The sequence below is a fragment of the Melampsora larici-populina genome, assembly GCF_000204055.1.
Source record: "Melampsora larici-populina 98AG31 unplaced genomic scaffold MELLAscaffold_23, whole genome shotgun sequence".
Taxonomy (NCBI): Eukaryota; Fungi; Basidiomycota; class Pucciniomycetes; order Pucciniales; family Melampsoraceae; genus Melampsora; species Melampsora laricis-populina.
The window spans coordinates 29,298-47,106 of record NW_006768787.1 but is presented as its reverse complement, the minus strand read 5'-3'; the positions used below and the strand labels follow the sequence as shown (position 1 = coordinate 47,106).

Below are 17,809 nucleotides of genomic sequence, written 5' to 3'. Positions count from 1 at the left end.
ATCTAAGTGAGCATACAACACAGTACAAGCATACGTAAATAGTCTTGTAGATGGCTCATAACAGTGTGAGGTTGGGACTCAGAGCTACTCAGAGTTAGCTAACACATTGGTAGGCTGGGATAACTTTGTCTCAGCGTACTGATTTTTTGTCGCAAAGTTAACTAAAGAGTTGTTAAAATTGGAGCGTTGTGGAAATTTTGCTATTGGTAAGTTAAATACTTAGCTATTCCCGCGAGTTAACCCGACAATTGTGGATGCTCTAATGGTGTGAATTTTAACATTTGCGCTTACATACACACATGTAGCAACATTTACATGTCAAAAAGCTTATTTTATCAATCTCTACAGCTCAATAGCTTATTTATCATGCATCAGAAGTAGGTCATAATGGGTCCATCAATAATAATTATCAACAGGGCTATAAAATGAGCTCTAGTAATTAATCTAAAATTGAACAACTTTACAAAAAAGTTGTAATTCTAAAAATGGTTTTCAGCTATGGATATTAGGAAAAATCACCTGTATTCATCATAAGAAGATCTATTCATCATCTATAAACATCAATTGGTCAAGTTCACAGCTTAAATCATGTCATTCATTATTCATAATTACATCATAAGATTATATCAGAGGTTTTTTTAGGTTTTGTGAAGTTTGTGTTGGTTTTTGAAGGTTGTTTACCATTGTTGAAAGAATACAGGGATGATATATGGTATTGGTTGATGTTTTACGTGCCTTGTTACCCTTCTTTCATATCTTATACCTTTGTGATTTTAATCATTATTAAATTACTATATTTGGAGGTCACTTAAATCCACCCCTTCAAGTCAGGAGAATTTTTTTAGGTGTGTTCAAGACTATAAATCTCTTTGGGACTCATACTTACAACAGTATTTCTAGTAATTGATACTATTTTGTGGACTTTTTGTGCTTAAAACTGGAATAATACTTTTATAAGTTCTGAGATCATTTCTCTGGTGCCTTTATCTTTTTCTCTGTTATCACAAAGTGGTTGAAAGTGCCCTTGTGCTAGTTTCTTTGAGGAAGGCAGTCTTTAGGCAACTTCTACTATTCATACATTAGTAAATCATCCCTTCTGAGGTGTTGTAAAGCTCTTGTTGAGCTGTAATACTACACTGTTGGTTTGAATATGAAGTAATGGAAGCTACCACCTCAGGCAATTTGAATCTCACCCTGGGCTGTTGTGATATTAGTCTGACCACAATGTTTGCATTGATATCTCATTTGATTTGATATTTCCAAGTACTTCCAGTCAGTGTAAACTGATGTATAGTGGGAACCATCAAGAGCCACTTAACCGGATAATTTTTCAAAAAAGATTGCCAAAGTCACAAATATCACTCAATTTAAAAATCAAGATATTTTTGGGGTCCTCTCGTTGAGGACTATTCAAAAATATCATCAGAAGACCAATTTTCAAAGTTCTTGTTTTTTTTATTCCTGACGGTCAAGAGTGTACCAGAGGAAAATCAGATGTTTGTTGTATGTAATTACAAACTACCCGGTCCGTGGCTTCTTGTGTCTTGATGGCTCCCACTATATAATGAATGCTCATCATATTGAACACTACATTATGAAGATTATTACAAATCAAGATAAGAAAGGTGAAGGGGTGATAATAAAAGGATTTATTATAGATATTTGTTGGTTGCTTTGGGAATAAGTTGCTTGTGACTTGAGATTTTTCTTCTTCTTTCTTTTTATAATGATATGTATATCCAATGTTTCTCTTTTTGCTAGTACATATATATATATAGCATTGTTTGTTCATCACTCAGATTCTTTTCCCCTATCAAAAAGAATCGGTAAGTGAATTTGACTTCTTTTAAAAACTCATCCAACATACTTAAATCTTACGCTATCTCTTTATTACGTCTATCAGCATTTTTAGTTTACTCATCTTTTCACATTTGTTCATCTTTGTGATCCTGTTGCATTCAGATGCTTCCAAATTGTAGGAATTTTAGTTGTCATATTGCAAAATAAAAATTATATCCAAGCAAGGGTGTAACACATACCATATTGATAAGAATCTTTGTTAACCAAGTGGATCAAACTGTACCCCTGACCTCTCCAAAATTGTTTCTGTCTAACCCTTTCACTATGATTTGTGTAGAGGATTGCGTATAGTTAGGCAGCCTTGAAGCCATGTCAACAAGGCCTTTGAACTCTGATACACATAGTTTGGCATAGCAGCCGGTAAAAGCTCATCATTGGAGATTGTGACATATGGTGTTAGAATTGAGAAAGCTTGTGATTGGATATTTCAGCAACATTTGAGGTAACAATTGGAAAACCTCAGGATTGAAGATTGTAAGGAAAAGGAACAAAAGCGTAAGAGGTCAGAAGGATGAAAGGTTTTCAATTGTATAATAAATCCAATTGTAGGACAGTGGGTTGGAAGGTAATACAGAAAAGACGGTGCCTGCTTTCCACAAAGTTCTAAAAGCACAGTTGTGGACTAACAAAGGCAGTGTGATTGTCACTGCAAACATTATTCAACTTGCCCAAGTGGGCAGGAAAAAATGATTGGGAGTATGATTTGTCATAAAATGATCTATCACTCCACACCTGAGCCATAACACCCACACTACATATGTGTAGCAGGATCAGTGAATATATGGTTATCATGTACATACAGTTCTGCTCAGTTATCTGCTCATCAGGATAAGTTATTCATATGTAATACATGCTGTAACTTTTTTGAGATTGAAAAAAGCATTCAAAAGATTTACTACATACACTGACTCAATGTTTTGGTGTAATCTCATCAACTCAACTGCATGTAACACCCTTTCTGTTACTAAGAAATAGCTTCAACAATGTTGCCTGAGCAGCTACAGAATTACATGTAGTGAATTTTTGGTACAATTTTTCAAAGTCAAAAAAGTTACAAGTGGTATAACATGTGATTTATTTATTCTGATGGGCAAAAGACTGAGCAGACCTTTAATAGACAACTATTGACTTAGCTTGCTGCACATATGTAGTGTGGGTGAAATGGCTCAGGTGTGATGACAAACTGTACTATTTATCATTCTCCTCTTCCAAATTGGGGAAGTTAAATGATGTTTAAAATTACAGTGTGTAGACATTAATACCTCCTATTGACAAAAGTCAGTGCTTGCTTTCCACAAAATTGCAAAAGGACAGGCTAACAAAAGAAGTGTGATTGTACACAGATAATTTCTGTTGACGTGTTGCAAAAGCCCAGGGGAGAAAGGTACACTTGTGTACTAACAAAGAAAATATAATGATATGTTATTTACTAACAAGAAGAGTGTGATGGCACATGCTAGTGCTTGCTAACCACCAGGTGAGAAAATCACAAGGAAGGACTAACAAAGACAGCATCACACTATGACCATCAAACAATCAAAGTGAAACATTTAAAAGGCATGAAAAGTGATATGGGGCAAACTTAAAGTAAACCAGAGCAAAGAGGATTGAACAGTACTTCATGCAAGTGTCTTTTACATGTTTATATTTTAGATACCACAACCAAACCTGGCTCGCTGCGCAGAAGGTAGCGCGGCATGGCGTAGTGCCGGGTGCTGCCACTGCGTTACCCAAGACTCACACAACTGAAGTGTTGCGCTTTGCACTACGATTTCGGGACCGGGATTTTTACCAGTACGCTTGGCTCTACTGTATCATCCATGTTCACACTAAATACTATGACCCAATCTATCATGAAGTTAAACTCCATCTCATTCAGATCCAATAGGATACAATCATTTGGCCAAAGATTCACTTTGATCTACAACACTTAGTGGTACTTCTAATCTACAAAGAGGTATCCATGGATGCAAATTGGTGGTTAAATTTGTTTATCAAATCAGAAGGCATCCTGATTGAAACAATTCTGATAAAATTTGACAAGCTATTCTCGAGAATATTTTGAGTTGTTTAATTGGTCTGTTTATGATTCTTTTCAATCTTTAATCTTTACATCTCATAAGAAATATCAACTCATCTTACTTTGGTTTTTCAAATCAATCAATCCACTCAGCCTCATTCTACCGTAGAACCCCCAACTCCGATAATGGTTCCTGTTTCATCTACCTTTTCCATGACCATCTACAGGTAATCAAAACCGTAACTCAACCACAGTATCACATAAACTGTAATAATAGAGTATTGAAAAAGAGAAGCATTGACCCAAAAACAAACAGCTGAAACGTTTGTCTAATAAAAAGTCAATTAAGCAGATGGTCAAAAGAAGAGCAAGAATTACAAGAATATGTGATGGATCAAGGCTTGTCAATTAAACAACAAAGAACTAGAGATTTTCACATTGAAGACTTACCTCGATATGTTATATAAGCCAAATCACAACATCAAACCATCCAATAATATTTTCAAAGAGTGAATTAAAGTGTCTATGAGATTTTATGGAATTCCAGATTATTTATTCATATCTTCAAGTGGTTGCTTACTTAGATTGCTGCTTGCTAAGGCTTGCTCATGAGGCAGAGGGACCTTAGTTAAGTTAGACTTAGATTCAAAATAACATATAAAGTCATCACAGACCTACTCTTCCACTTCTTAGTTTGCCAAGAAAGCAATCTCAAAGAAACCTTGCAAAACTCATGTGTGAGTGGTTCTTGTTCTTTTATTGATATCTTACTTTCAATTGTTTTCCTTTTATTCTTTACACAGAATTTATCTAACTTGCCTTTACACTCTCTGACTTTTTTTTTCCCTTCTTTGAATTTTTTTTTGGTTGTAACGCTGGGAAGCGCTGCAGAAATAAATAACACTTTTTGCTATGGATTTTGCCCAAATTTGTTCCCCCACCAACGCTAAAGCTACCAAGCTTGGTGGTTTTGCTGGCACACTACGCTAATGTTTTCCTGGCTAGTAGCGCTATGTGGTGCTGCAAGCCAGGCTTGCCACAACAGATTTCATGCCAAAATCTGGACATTGCACATACAGTCTTTTGTTTGAGCTGGCCAGTACTATTACAGGTCAGCAAGGGATTTTGTCAAGTTTGCACCATGACACAACTTTCTAGAATAGCTGTAAACAAGATTGGATGATTTAACAAACAGTTTTCCATCTAGCACTATGATGTGAAAGTGAATTAGGCTCCAACTCACATCAGAAAATTTCCTCACTCCAACAAATTGTAAGGGTGCATTCACTTGAGGAATTCCTGACCAGAAATCACATTCTGTAATTTTTGTTAATGCAAAAATGAAATATGCACCACCAAATAGACACTTCAAATTTTGCAGAATGTGATTTGTCACCAGAAATTGCTTAAGTGAACATGCCCTTAGAAAGTCTAAACCACCAAAAAAAGATATGTAATTCATGACACACAAGTCTTCATACTAATGATTCATTCATCCATCAATCCATCAATCCATCATCCATTTGTAAAATAACTTCCTTTAAATGTTTCATCACCTCATCCTGATCTTCAGTACCTATCCTCTCATCCTCTAGATTCTCTTTCTCAAAATCAGTCATCAAAAACCTACGAACAACTCCTTCAAGTCTATCAAGTTCTTGAGCCTGATCATCACTCATCCCATCATCCATCAATTCCAACATCTCATGTTTACTCAATGCTTCACTTACGCCTTGTGCTCTTAATCTAACATGTATCGGTGCTCCAAACAAAGCTGCACAACCAAGTGCATGTGATAAAGTGACGAGTCCTGGACTTAATTTGTATAAATAGGTAGGCTCTAAATCGGTACTTGATCGATTTGAATTACTTTGATGAGCGTTGGTAGAGAGAATGATACTCATATGACAATAATGTATCGGTAGTCCTACTGGCATTGAACCACTAGAAAACACGGCTGAAGTTCATCCCTCACTGTCAATTGACTCATACCACAGGAATGTCGAGATGGAAAAAGGTTTGTTAAAGAAATGCTCACCGTGAAAGTGGGTGCTAAGAATCGTCTTCGGGCATTCTATTCCCCTTCTGATCAAGTGCTCTACCACGCTACAAAATATAGCTTGTCCATCTTATTAAACAAAATCAGTCTTCAAGAAATACAATTTCTTTTCACTCTTCTTCAGTTTATCTCACTAACCTATTGGATCAGTCCCTTTTCCAAACTCATCTAACAGTAAAAGCGAACGTCGTGAGCAATTTCTCAACCTAAACATTCCAAACAGTCGTCATTTTGTTTCAAATGTGATCAGAAGGAAAGAAAACCACAGTTGACCATGATGAGTATAGAACGATCCAATTGATCAAAAAAAACAGAAGACCTACATAAATGAAACTTGTTGAAGATCCATCATAAAAGCAGAAGAATTACGTGAAGAACTTTCAGTACTAGTAACTCTAGTAAAGATCGCATCATGAATCCCAATCTTGGCTTTTTTAGCCGGTATATAAGATCCGATCTGACTTAAGATCACAATCATAGCTACTTGTTTCAAATAAACACTTTTACCTGAGAAATTCGCTCCTGTTAATACAATCATTGAATGAGCTTTACTTATTTCTTGAGTTTCTTCTTCTTCTTCTTCTATACTCATATTTATGTCTTCTTCTGGTGTTAGATCTTTTTGATTTTTTGTATCTTCTTTAGAACTTAATCCTTTACCTCCAACCTACAAAGAAACATATCAATTTTACTACAGGATAGTGAGTGAATCCCAACTCCGTGGTCCTTACCATATACGTATCATTCTCTATAAAACTTTCCACACAGGCTTCGACCAATGGATGTCGACCGCCCTCAATCTCTATCACATTTTCCTCCACCATCACTGGTCGGACCCATTCTCTCAGATGTGCAATCTTCGCCAGTGATAACAGACTTCAAGATAATGTTGCCATATCAGCGATGAAGATAGGAGCCTTTAAGTATGACTGGATTACTCACCAATCAAGCTCTGCCATGTCACTCGCCAAATTCAACAGAATCGGAGAGATGACGGCTAGAGCAGCTTCGAGTGCAGTTACTAAAAGTAAGTGATCATATCAATCAACCAACCTCAATCTCAACACTATATTATGGAATCGATTTTACCAATTTCGATTTCCCTTACAGTGATTGAAGTTGTCAGATCTCCAATGTAATGATCCAAGTCACGCATATGTTCATTCTTGTAATGTAAATGTGTATCAGTTGCGAACTTATCAAATACGAAAGAAATTCATATATTCTCAATGAGATGTGTTCCAATGCCACTTGATCTTCTTTTAGAAAGATTACATACTTGGAATTCCCATCCATCATGAAACGGTTCTTCAGCTTCTTGATGATCAGAATTTCGAGGTACACGACAAAGATATCCAATCTATGCGATTCAAAAACAAATTCAAAAATCTACCGGAACATGAAATGAGTGATGTTTGATAAATACCTGTGGGAAATAGACAATGGAGAAATCAGGTGCAGAAAGAAATGGAGTTTCTGCACTAAGCTTTCGAGCTAGATGATCCTAATGATTATGACGAAATTGTTAAATTAATCAATTTATATGCAAATGATAGTTAGGAGTGAATTTTGACAAACTAATTGACTTTCCAGACCAGCATAACTTTCTCTTAACTCATCAAGCTCATCATCAATACCACTTTTCACTATAACTCTACCACCATTAATCTTACTTTCTTCCCAATCAATCACAAGATCAATCTTTTTAGCTTGTTCATTTAATTCTGAAGTATGTTGATCCGAATTTGAGATCTGAAATCATCAAAAAAAGATCAAACCGTTTTCAATTTGTAAACCGATAAGATTCCAAGTCTAAAGGAATATAGAACATACCCTTGAGATTAATCCGATCTTGAGATCTGAATCTATAAATGATTTTGACTCTTCACAAATATTTACAGCGGCTCTCATGAAATTCAAGACTGATCTCCATTCTCCTACTCTTCCTTTTCCACTAGAAACAATCATGGTCGTTCGAGCCAGATTTCCAGTTGATTTTAGGTATTGACGCATTCGACCTGCACAATGTTCTTTACAGAAAAAAAGAACAGTATCAAACATAAATAATTTTGATTTTGATGAAATAAGAAGAGAATTTAAAGATGTATCCAGACGCGTTCATGATCACGAATCTAATTTACCATTTTCTGAGTCTAGAAAACATTGAACAGCATTTGCTCTAGCAGAAATGATATCAAGTTGAGTACTAGGTCTAATCAACCAATTCTTAAGTAACATCCTACCACTATAAGTTACACATTCATTTAAGATTCCATATAAAGATAAACCTTCTTTTGTTTTGTTAGAATGTAAATTAGCATGTGCTTCTTGATCAAAGATTTGTAATGATCTTAAAGCATCACTACCGATATGAAGGAATCTGAAAAAACCAATTTGAAAGTTAGATCTTGATACATAATAGATTTGAAAAAGATCATCGTACTTTTCTACTCGGATCATCTCTACGCTTGTGAACTTGATACCATCCTCAGAAGTTTCAACATCGTCGTGTTGATGCATGGTACGTTTATTGAGATAAGTCACAAGAGCAGCCAAGGCTGATAACTATTGAAGGTTTAACACACAAAGAAGATCAAAAATGAGTAATCTGACAAACCAATATCACTTACGCTTAGTTGTGAAGCTTCGGTATTGATCAAAGTTCTTGCTGTAAGCGTTGGATTTCCTGACCAATTTTCATCAGGATTTATCCAAGAATGAGATTTGACTCTCCCAGAATCGAAAAGTAATGGGACATGTTTCTTTCCAATCTGAGTGAGAGCATTTGCACCAGAAGTCGAGCTGAAATCACGAGATGGTCTAATGACCAATTGAGAGGCCTTTTGGTCTCCACTACCTTCTCCTGCAGTGGTACTCGGAGTTAGTTCCAAGACTAAAGTAATGCCATAGACACCAAAGCCATCCCTTCATCAATATGAGTGACAAAGATATGGATATCGAAGAGTAAAGGTACTAACGAGATCTCTCAAGACAACTTAAAAGACTTTCTTCTGCCTTTGAGCTTACCAAGACGACTTGAGGGGAAACCTGCTCAATAACTACACTTTTGTAAATTTCATTAAAATGATTTTTGCTGAGCACTGAGCAAGATGATAGGATGTCTAAACTACATACTCATTGAGAGAAAGTCTTCTTGACCACTCATACTTTGAGCGTCTTCCATCAAATAAAGAGATCCATTCAAAGTATCATAATAAGCACATCCAACAGAGTTCTAAAATCCCCCCAAAAAAGAATCAACGGTCAAGAAGGATTCCAAGATGACAGGATAGTGTATGTAGAGGGTAAACTGACCTTCCAACTTACTGCCGCAAAGATGATCTGATAGATACATAAGAAATAGTTTGATTTTAGTTTGTTTATATAAAAGAAGAGAGAAGTAGATTATTAACCTGAATGGAATCAACGTTTTCTTCTTCAATTGAAGTTTGAGTATCTGCTGTAAAGTCTCTCTGATCAGTTGCTTTACCCATGATGATGATTTGACTGGCAAGAACAGAATTAACCCAGTTAGAGTGATGGGTGGTCCTGATTGATAAGATTGGATTTCTGGAATTTGAAGCATTAGTTTCTTGTGAGCGCATATATCGAACGATGGTTTTCAAGTGGATTGAATTACTCATCATGTTGTTTACCAGAAAAGACTACATATGAGCATTTATCCCTTGGATGAAAAGTTAATCCACTTGACGAACGAGAAATTCAAAAATGGATATCTTCTTGACTCATGACCATCCAAGACTTTCTATCCTAATCAACCTCTTGAAGCTCGATCAACAAATCATACGGCTAGGCCAAATCGATGATGGCTGAGGCTCATGGTAAGCAACCAGTGACTTCCATCAAATTGACATCAACTTGCAAGAATGTAGATTTTGGGTAGACCTTTTCCAAGATATCATCAGCGAGCTTTAGGTTTTTGCTTATGAGAATCTTGTGTTGTTGTAGTTTGCGATTTTCAAGATTTGATCTGAAGTTGAGCTTTAGAAGATTCTAAGATGGAGATGCAGTGGCAGTGCTGACGAGAGGAGACGAATACCCGAAAACTTAAAACTTAGACGATCATGACTACATTAGTTCCAACTTCCAGACTCACTTTCGATTGCAGTTTGGATCATCACCATCACCATCAATATCATGCCAGCCGATCGAACACATTCCAATCAAATTCTTCAAAACTACTTATCACCACAATCAACTTCAATCAGACAAGAATCGATCGAATCATATCATCATCAAACTAGACTACCACCAGCTCAATTCGATCATCATCCGATCATATCATCATCCAATTTAAAATCGAAACCCAAAAGATTAGTCAGTAGACCATTACAACGTAATCAAGCTTGTTCAACTTGTCGTAGTAGAAAGGTAAACCATTCATCTTCCTATTCAACACTATCACTTGGATCATTGAACATCATAACATTGTGTGATCTTCATAGGTTAGATGTGACGCTGCACGTCCAGCTTGTGGTGCATGTTGTAGAAGTGCAGCTGCTCATGGAGAAGATCCAAGGTAAGTGTATTCTATCACTTCTTTATCTTTAACTTGGACTGACCCTTATGCTTGTATTTTTTAGTATTGTTTTGTGTCAATATGAAACCGAAAATCAAGCTTCTCAAGAAGGAATATCTGATCAAGATCCACTTTTTCAAAAAACTGAAGTAGATCAACTTAAATCACAAACCAATCATCATCAACAACAACAATTAACAATCAAAATTAATACTTTAGAAGAACAAATCGGTATGAAATCTATCGTTTCTTTCACACAACTTTCAAAAACATAAATTCTTTTATTGATTGATTGGGTTTTTTTGTTTAGCTGAAGTTGAAAGACAGATATCTGAATTTGATATAACTCCAACTCGACCAAATCCGAATCCGAGCTCAAATCCGAATCCGAACCCAAATCCGAATCCAATTTCTTGTAATACATTACCATCTACACTTTTTCCTGAAATTCCTTTAAATCAAATCACACCAGATCGTAAGTTACTCAACATCATTTTATACTAATTTCCAAAGAATAAACAGACTAACTCATCTAAATTTAAAAAATCTAGAAACTACAATCACTTATGAAACCACCACCACTTCAAATACCACCCTACTTTCAACAGATTGGCCCAAAAGCTTACCACCTCGACCGATCGTATCTAAACTGATTGAAATTTATTTAACAAAACAAAACAGAAACAGAAATGGAAATGGACAAATGATGTTTTTAGATGGAATCAGTTTACAAGCTTCATTACATTTACCACCTTTAGATTCGAATTTTCCATTTGTTGGTTTATTACATTCGATCATGGCTATCACTTTATTAGAAGAACCAAAAGAGAATGGAATCGATTGGAAAGAAATCGGATTTGAAGGTTATAGGTATTGGAATCTACATCAAACTGGTTCTGAATATCATGCTGAGTTTGCAAAGATTAAAATTGATGAAGCTATTGAACTTAATTGTTTTTTGTTTCAAGCGGTTCAATCTATGATAATTTATTCAGTTTATAATTATAAGATTGCAAGTCTTGTGGAAGGTAAACCGATCACCTTTTTCTCTATGGGTTCATTTCTTGAGAAGATTTGATTTGACTTACTCAATTGGTTTGTTTTTTTCTTTGGATTTGGTTCTTTAGCTTGGGTTTATTGTGGTCTTGCTGTTAGGTTTGCTACTATACTTGGTTTAAATCATCTAGAAGATTGTCTGGCATATAGAACAGGAGAGAAATCAAGACCTAGAGTATTATTACCACCACCTAGATCATTAACTGAAAAACACCAAAGGTACGTCTAACCAAGCTTTATGTTTTTCTTTCTGTCTCTTCGTAGAATAGTAACTTATGGATCCGAATTGGATTTTTTCTTCTCATAGATCGTTAACATTTTGGTATATCTTTCAAATGGATCGAATCTTATCTGTTAGTTCAGGAAGAGCACATTCGATAGAAGAATCTGATATATCGACTTTCTTACCATCAAATCAATTGACTTCTTCTACGACTTTAACATTCAATGAATTTCAAACTCATTCACTTTCGATTTCGAATCCGAATTTGTTTAATGTCTTGATTCATTCTGGTCTTGAAATTGATGAAGTTCAAATCGAAATTAAAGGGTTTGTTTTGTTAGGTAGGATAACTGATTGGTTAAGACATTCACCTGATCCGATTGGATTTAATTTGAAAAAGAAATCTAAATTACCTTTGGGTGATATACCTGATTTAAGATTTCAGTAAGTTCATTTTAAACTATCTTATTTATCTTATTCATTTCTTAAGATATAATGAAAGAAAGAAGGAATATTCAAGGAAAAGTTGATGGGTTTTAATTTATCTTTGTGTGTTTGTATAGAAAATCATTTATTAAATTAGAAGAAGAAATTCAAGACTTTCAAACTTCGATCAATCGATTCTTACCCAACATGAAAAACCTTCAAAGCAAAGTTTTAATTCAATTAATGATTTGTTTAAGTAAAATCTTATTACATGAATGTTTTATGATCAATGGGATTCCAGAAGAAGATCGATCGTTTGAGATTTGTTGGAATTCATCAAACTCAATCGTTCAAATTGGAGATTGGTTGATGAGTTTAAATGGATTTGATTTTAATTCACTTCATCCGTAAATCAAACCAGATTTTATAATTTGATTCAAATTCATGATTTTGATTCTTTTCTAACATTTTTTTTATTTTTTTCATAGGTTTACTAATTATTGTTGGGCAATCTCAGCAAGAATTTTAATTAAATCGATTAACCTTTTAAATCCTTTAGAAACCATTAAATCAAACCCATCAAACTCAATGGAAAAAGTTTATCTTTTAATGAACTTGATTCATCATCAATCTAGTCGAACTCAAACGAATTCGAATTCATTAGCTAAAACTTATTTAAATTATGTTAAAGATTTGATTCATTCTAAAGATTTGATTTCGAAAAAACCTTTAATTAAATTAGTTCAAGTTGAAAAAGATGTAAAGTAAGGTAAAATAACGTAAAAACAACAAAAAGTTTTTTTGGGGGAGGGGAGTTCTTGAGAAAGTATCAGATGGATTCTTTTTGGTTTGGACTTTGATATATCAGTATGTAGTATGGATCATACAAGAAGAAAATGATTTGATGTATTACCACTTATGTCTGTCTGTCTGTGTGTTTTAGGTTTTGTTGAATAAAGTTGATGATTTGATTAATAGTATTAGAAGAGGTTGTATGTAATGCTTTGTTTAAGAAAAACATGCTTGATTTTTTAATGATTTGAGTTCCCACGTAGGGTTTTGGGTCTGGTTTCGGGGAGTTTGGATGGTGGTTTCATCTTCTTTAAAGTTAAGGGTGTTAAAATAATTCCTTCAAATTGTATGAATCAACTTCAATATACTCCATGAATGTTTTTTGTACCTCAGGTTCAATGATCACTTCATGAGAAATCCTGCGGTGTTTTTCATGCAAACGTTGGGATCACTTGTATACAACTAGAACCCAGTTTAGATTTCATTCAATAACCATCAAAAATAATGAAAACTGATCTTTTGTTTTTTGTTTGGAATGAGATTCACTTTGCCTTTACTTAGTACTAAACAGAACAATTTATTAATTCTATAATTACAAAAAAAAACATTTTCTGAAATCCAAAAGAAAAGAAAAAGAAGTTTTAGGGTCAAATCAATTTAAGTGAGTAGTCTTTTTTGAAAACAGAAAATAAAAAGCAATCATACCAAAGAAGATCATCAAATCCAAAACAAAAAAATCTTACAATCTCTACATTTAATACAAAGTCAAACAGAAAAAAAAACAAATCCAGAAAAGCTTCAAGTCATTTTTTTTGATTTTGAGTTTGAGATTTTGATTTTAATTTCCATTTCCAAATCTTTAAAGTTAAAAGTTCAATCGATTTTGAAACTTGATGATTCGTACCAGAGCTAATGAATTCTAAAAATTCAATATCTTGATGATTGGTTTTTAATTTTAATTGACAAGTTGAACCCGATAAGAAAATGATTTGTCTTACTACTAAATATTCTTGTCGTTTTAAATACTAAATCAAAAGACAGAGAGAGAACGGTAAAAAAAATTATCATAAGAACTGTTTATAGGTTATTGTGGAATTTCCTTTGTTTGGGTTCATACCTTTAGAGTTTCCATTGGAAGAGTGAATGTGATGCTGATTTTGTCGGGATCCGGTGCTGGTTCTTCAGAGATTGGTTCGGTTTGGTTAGACTCAGAAGAAAGGTCTGACTATAAATTATTCAATTAAATAATGAAAAATAAGAAAAGTTTAATGAAAGAAAAGAAAAACCATTAAAGTTAGAATCAAAAAAAGACTTCCCAAAACAAAAGAAAAAAGAAAAAAGTCAAGAATTCAAAAAACTCAACAGATTCTTCAAATTCCGGTTTCCTTTTAGTTGGAGTAGCCATTGGAATAATATCATGTGTTAAAGAACTAGAACTTAATTGAAATAGATTAGGAGGTAATTGGTTTAAGAAATCATTGGGTAATTCAAATGGTTCGAGGTTAAAGGAATCAAGATCAATCGATAATAGTTCAGGTGTATCAGCTTGTGAAGTTAAATCTGAAGTTGTACTCATGATGTAAAATCAAACTTGAAAAATTGATGGTCTTCCTGGTTGAAATGAGGCGAGAGAAGTCTGATAGATATGGGATTTTATATCTTGCACTGTTTCACTTGTTTCTTCGAGCTCAAATGAGAATCATATCAGTAACTTTATGTAAAACCTTTGATGACTTATTTACACGGCAAATCATACATATCAAGATATCATATCCACGATCTCCATATCCCTAGGGTGATGATGTTGTACATACCTGATGTGGTGATTGCTTTGTTGATCAGGGATATGACTTGAGATGCTGAGGAATTGATTGGCTAACTTTATCTTGTATTTCATGAACTTTTTGAATACTGATGACTCGTGAGGCGTGAAATTAATTCTAAGTTTAAGTCACCATCCAATTTCATAAAGTATGTCTTGGGACTTAACAATGGCCTACAGTGACGCGACTATTCGCATTTCTTCCTGTGTAAATAAATGCCACGCGTATCATACTCTCTCATGTGATGGCACGAGTTCAGCTTCTGGGTAATAACCATGAACAAGGATATGGAAGAAGTACTAGAGACCTGGAGCTGAGGCAACAGATACATAGTCAGATCTTGAGCGCCGCGCGTTTGATGCTCCAGCATGAGCGCGACAGACATACACAAGAATCAGTTGTTTGGCTTTGATTGGGATGACTGATATGATCTTCAACAAAGGATCACTAAAATGAAACTGCTCTGATACACAAAGTTGAGTAAGAGGGTCAAGATAAAGATTTGAGGGTTTCTTGAGCAATAAACAATCTAGTATCAGCTCAATTTTGTTCATTGTTACCAAACGGGCCATTATCCAGAGATCACAGGGAAAGAAATGATAAAAATATTGATAAAGAAGATGAGAGACAGGAAATAAAGGAGTATATGTACCTCTAGGATTCAAATTCCCTTGGTCCAAGCATCTGTCGTATCAGGAATCTGTGGATAGCCTCAATAGGCATTTTTTGAGAGGCTTTTTGAGAATTTGTCATTTGTTTGCATAAGAGGCTGCGCTTCAGTTAAACAAGTTTATCCGCAAGCATGCTATTTATACCTTTCCAAAATTACGCCTACCCCTGGAACAGATGTGGGCTGGGGCTAGTCTGTCATAGTTGTGACATATGCTAGGCCTCTAGCCATGTTGTTGATTACTTCAAAAAAATTCCCATTTTGTGGTTTGATTACTGCACCAACACAAAGCTTGTAAGCATCTTTTATGCTTCTGTGTGTGTCTTTGCTTCAGTGTATATTTTGGCATCTGAACCCAATTTGCACCTGTCTTGAGAATTTAGATATTTCAATTTCTGCCTGCAAAGAGGCCTTTTGAGCACAGGAATCATCTGACCCTAAATCCCAAAAGAAATCTGGGGGAAAGAACCATCCATTGTATTGGTTTTTTGGATGAACACATGTGGAATGAAAGATTGTATACTGTTATGCTGTTCAAAGTTTCTAGTGAGGGTGGGGTGAGAAGTAAAATTGGTGAATATGAAGATGTTCTCAAAGTAAAAATAAAAGACAACAGCCAGCTTTGAAAATATCAAGGCTTTGTTTGATTGTCAGCTGGGAAGTGGACTGGAGAAGTGTACAATGAAAATCACATCTTGTTTCCATCTGGAGTGGAAGCTCAGCTGAGTGTTGAGATATAATGACCTGTGCCCAACACCAACTCAGTGCACCTAAACTGTAATTAACACACAGGTATTGGGTCAGCCAAGTGGCTCTGCCACATACATCATCAAGTTGACCTCCTTTATTTCCGTTCAAGATTAGATGACATGTGTCATGGAGAAAAAATCCAATTTAGAACTACACTTTATCAATAATCTTAAAGACAACAATAAAAAGGTATGGTTGTAGGAACTGCAAGTATTTTAGATTATATCTTTTGTTTCACCCTACATTTTGTTCAACAGACCATGCCTGTAGTACTACTTATGAAAAAAACATACAAGTCCAAAATTTTACTGTGTCATGTTGCACTTATGTGGATTTCTATGCAATTTGTATAGAATACATGAGGTCAGGCCTTCAATCAACTGAATTAATGGATTTTGGAAATTCAGGTTGTCAGAAATCATGTGAAACAGTCTATACAAGTATATGGACAAAAAACCCTCACTTTTTGGTTAGATACACAAGGTCAATTTGGTTTGTTGACCTGTTGTATTCCATGTGTAAATTATATCCATCACTTGTCCAACTGACCAAAAGGTTACTTTCTCCAATGTTTCTTGAATCTATGTCAAAATAAATGATATCAAATTCCTCTTGAAGATTTTGATCTATCCTAAGTATTATTTTTTGGCTTACCTTTTGTCAATTCATCCACATATGTGGGTTTGTAATGGCCTTGGGATGCATGTTCAATAAAACCTAATCATTGTGTATTGATGGTCCAAAAATTAAATATGTATGTTATTAGCTGTCACAAGTCCACCATGGAAAGTGGAACTTCAAAGCTTATCGGTTGTCTTGAAATTGGAAAAACATACCTGCAGTATCAATTGAGTCATTGTTGTACACAATATTTGCCTGTGGAGCAATCATACCCCTCATATTTTCAAGATAATTTTGTTGACCATCTATGACAACTGCCTGAAAAATGGCAACTGCACCCTGGGTTTCTAGTGTTGATATTGCTGAATTACACAGTAAGCCTGAAACACATGCGATTTCTAAGTTCATCTCAGAACTCACCTTCATTCAAAGTATCAGGGAGGTTGATCAATCTTGTATCCATATTGGCAAGAACCATTGACAGGTGGATCAAAATCCAGAATGATCTCTTCATCATATTGAGTAAATCCCAAGCTAAGCTATGTACCAAATTATTTATGAGATATCAAATGGAAAACAAGTCAAGCAAAATGGTTTTTGTCATTTTTTGGCAGAAGGCTCCTTTACATTATTACCCTTCACCAAGCTTCCTCTTCAAACCTTTCTTCTCAAATTTCTCCTTTGACACTTTAATTGTTTCTTGGTGTGCTGTTTCAACAAATTCAATGAGATGTCATTTTCCACATGTCATATAATATATCAAAAGAAAAAAAGTGATACATAGCAAGCTAAACAAGTTAGAACACCCTGCCAAGATATGTGGCAAATTTTTTGATACTGGCAAATGTTTGATACATTAATCCCCAAAGCTGTATAGATCATGATTGCTCAATTACACACAAAAGATGGTGATTTAAGGTGCCCCTGTGTGAGATCTTGACAGAATAACAGGGTACTGTTCCAACAGCT

The 17,809-nt window shown here is 34.9% G+C and overlaps 3 protein-coding genes across 3 annotated transcripts; 1 reads left to right on the top strand and 2 right to left on the bottom strand.

The window, feature by feature from the left end:
• Positions 1 to 5,217: 5,217 nt before the first annotated feature.
• On the bottom strand, positions 5,218 to 9,897 carry MELLADRAFT_116742 (uncharacterized protein; the record flags this gene model as incomplete). The annotated part of the gene is made up of 15 exons (XM_007410944.1): positions 5,218 to 5,837; positions 5,919 to 6,008; positions 6,078 to 6,145; positions 6,263 to 6,606; positions 6,671 to 6,815; positions 6,882 to 6,960; positions 7,029 to 7,134; positions 7,219 to 7,299; positions 7,366 to 7,443; positions 7,518 to 7,691; positions 7,773 to 7,969; positions 8,081 to 8,319; positions 9,071 to 9,174; positions 9,255 to 9,281; positions 9,353 to 9,897. The coding sequence occupies 15 exons, from the start codon at positions 9,584 to 9,586 to the stop codon at positions 5,380 to 5,382; spliced, it is 2,424 nt and encodes an 807-aa protein (XP_007411006.1).
• Positions 9,898 to 10,097: 200 nt separating this feature from the next.
• Positions 10,098 to 12,595, top strand: MELLADRAFT_87777 (uncharacterized protein; the record flags this gene model as incomplete). The annotated part of the gene is made up of 8 exons (XM_007411154.1): positions 10,098 to 10,331; positions 10,406 to 10,479; positions 10,544 to 10,710; positions 10,790 to 10,954; positions 11,031 to 11,507; positions 11,607 to 11,754; positions 11,903 to 12,202; positions 12,322 to 12,595. 8 exons carry the CDS (start codon positions 10,098 to 10,100, stop codon positions 12,593 to 12,595), a joined length of 1,839 nt encoding a protein of 612 aa, XP_007411216.1.
• Positions 12,596 to 13,779: 1,184 nt separating this feature from the next.
• MELLADRAFT_107333 (uncharacterized protein) lies at positions 13,780 to 14,552 on the bottom strand (the record flags this gene model as incomplete). The annotated part of the gene is made up of 3 exons (XM_007410943.1): positions 13,780 to 14,001; positions 14,094 to 14,201; positions 14,340 to 14,552. The coding sequence occupies 3 exons, from the start codon at positions 14,550 to 14,552 to the stop codon at positions 13,780 to 13,782; spliced, it is 543 nt and encodes a 180-aa protein (XP_007411005.1).
• Between the last annotated feature and the right edge of the window lie 3,257 nt (positions 14,553 to 17,809).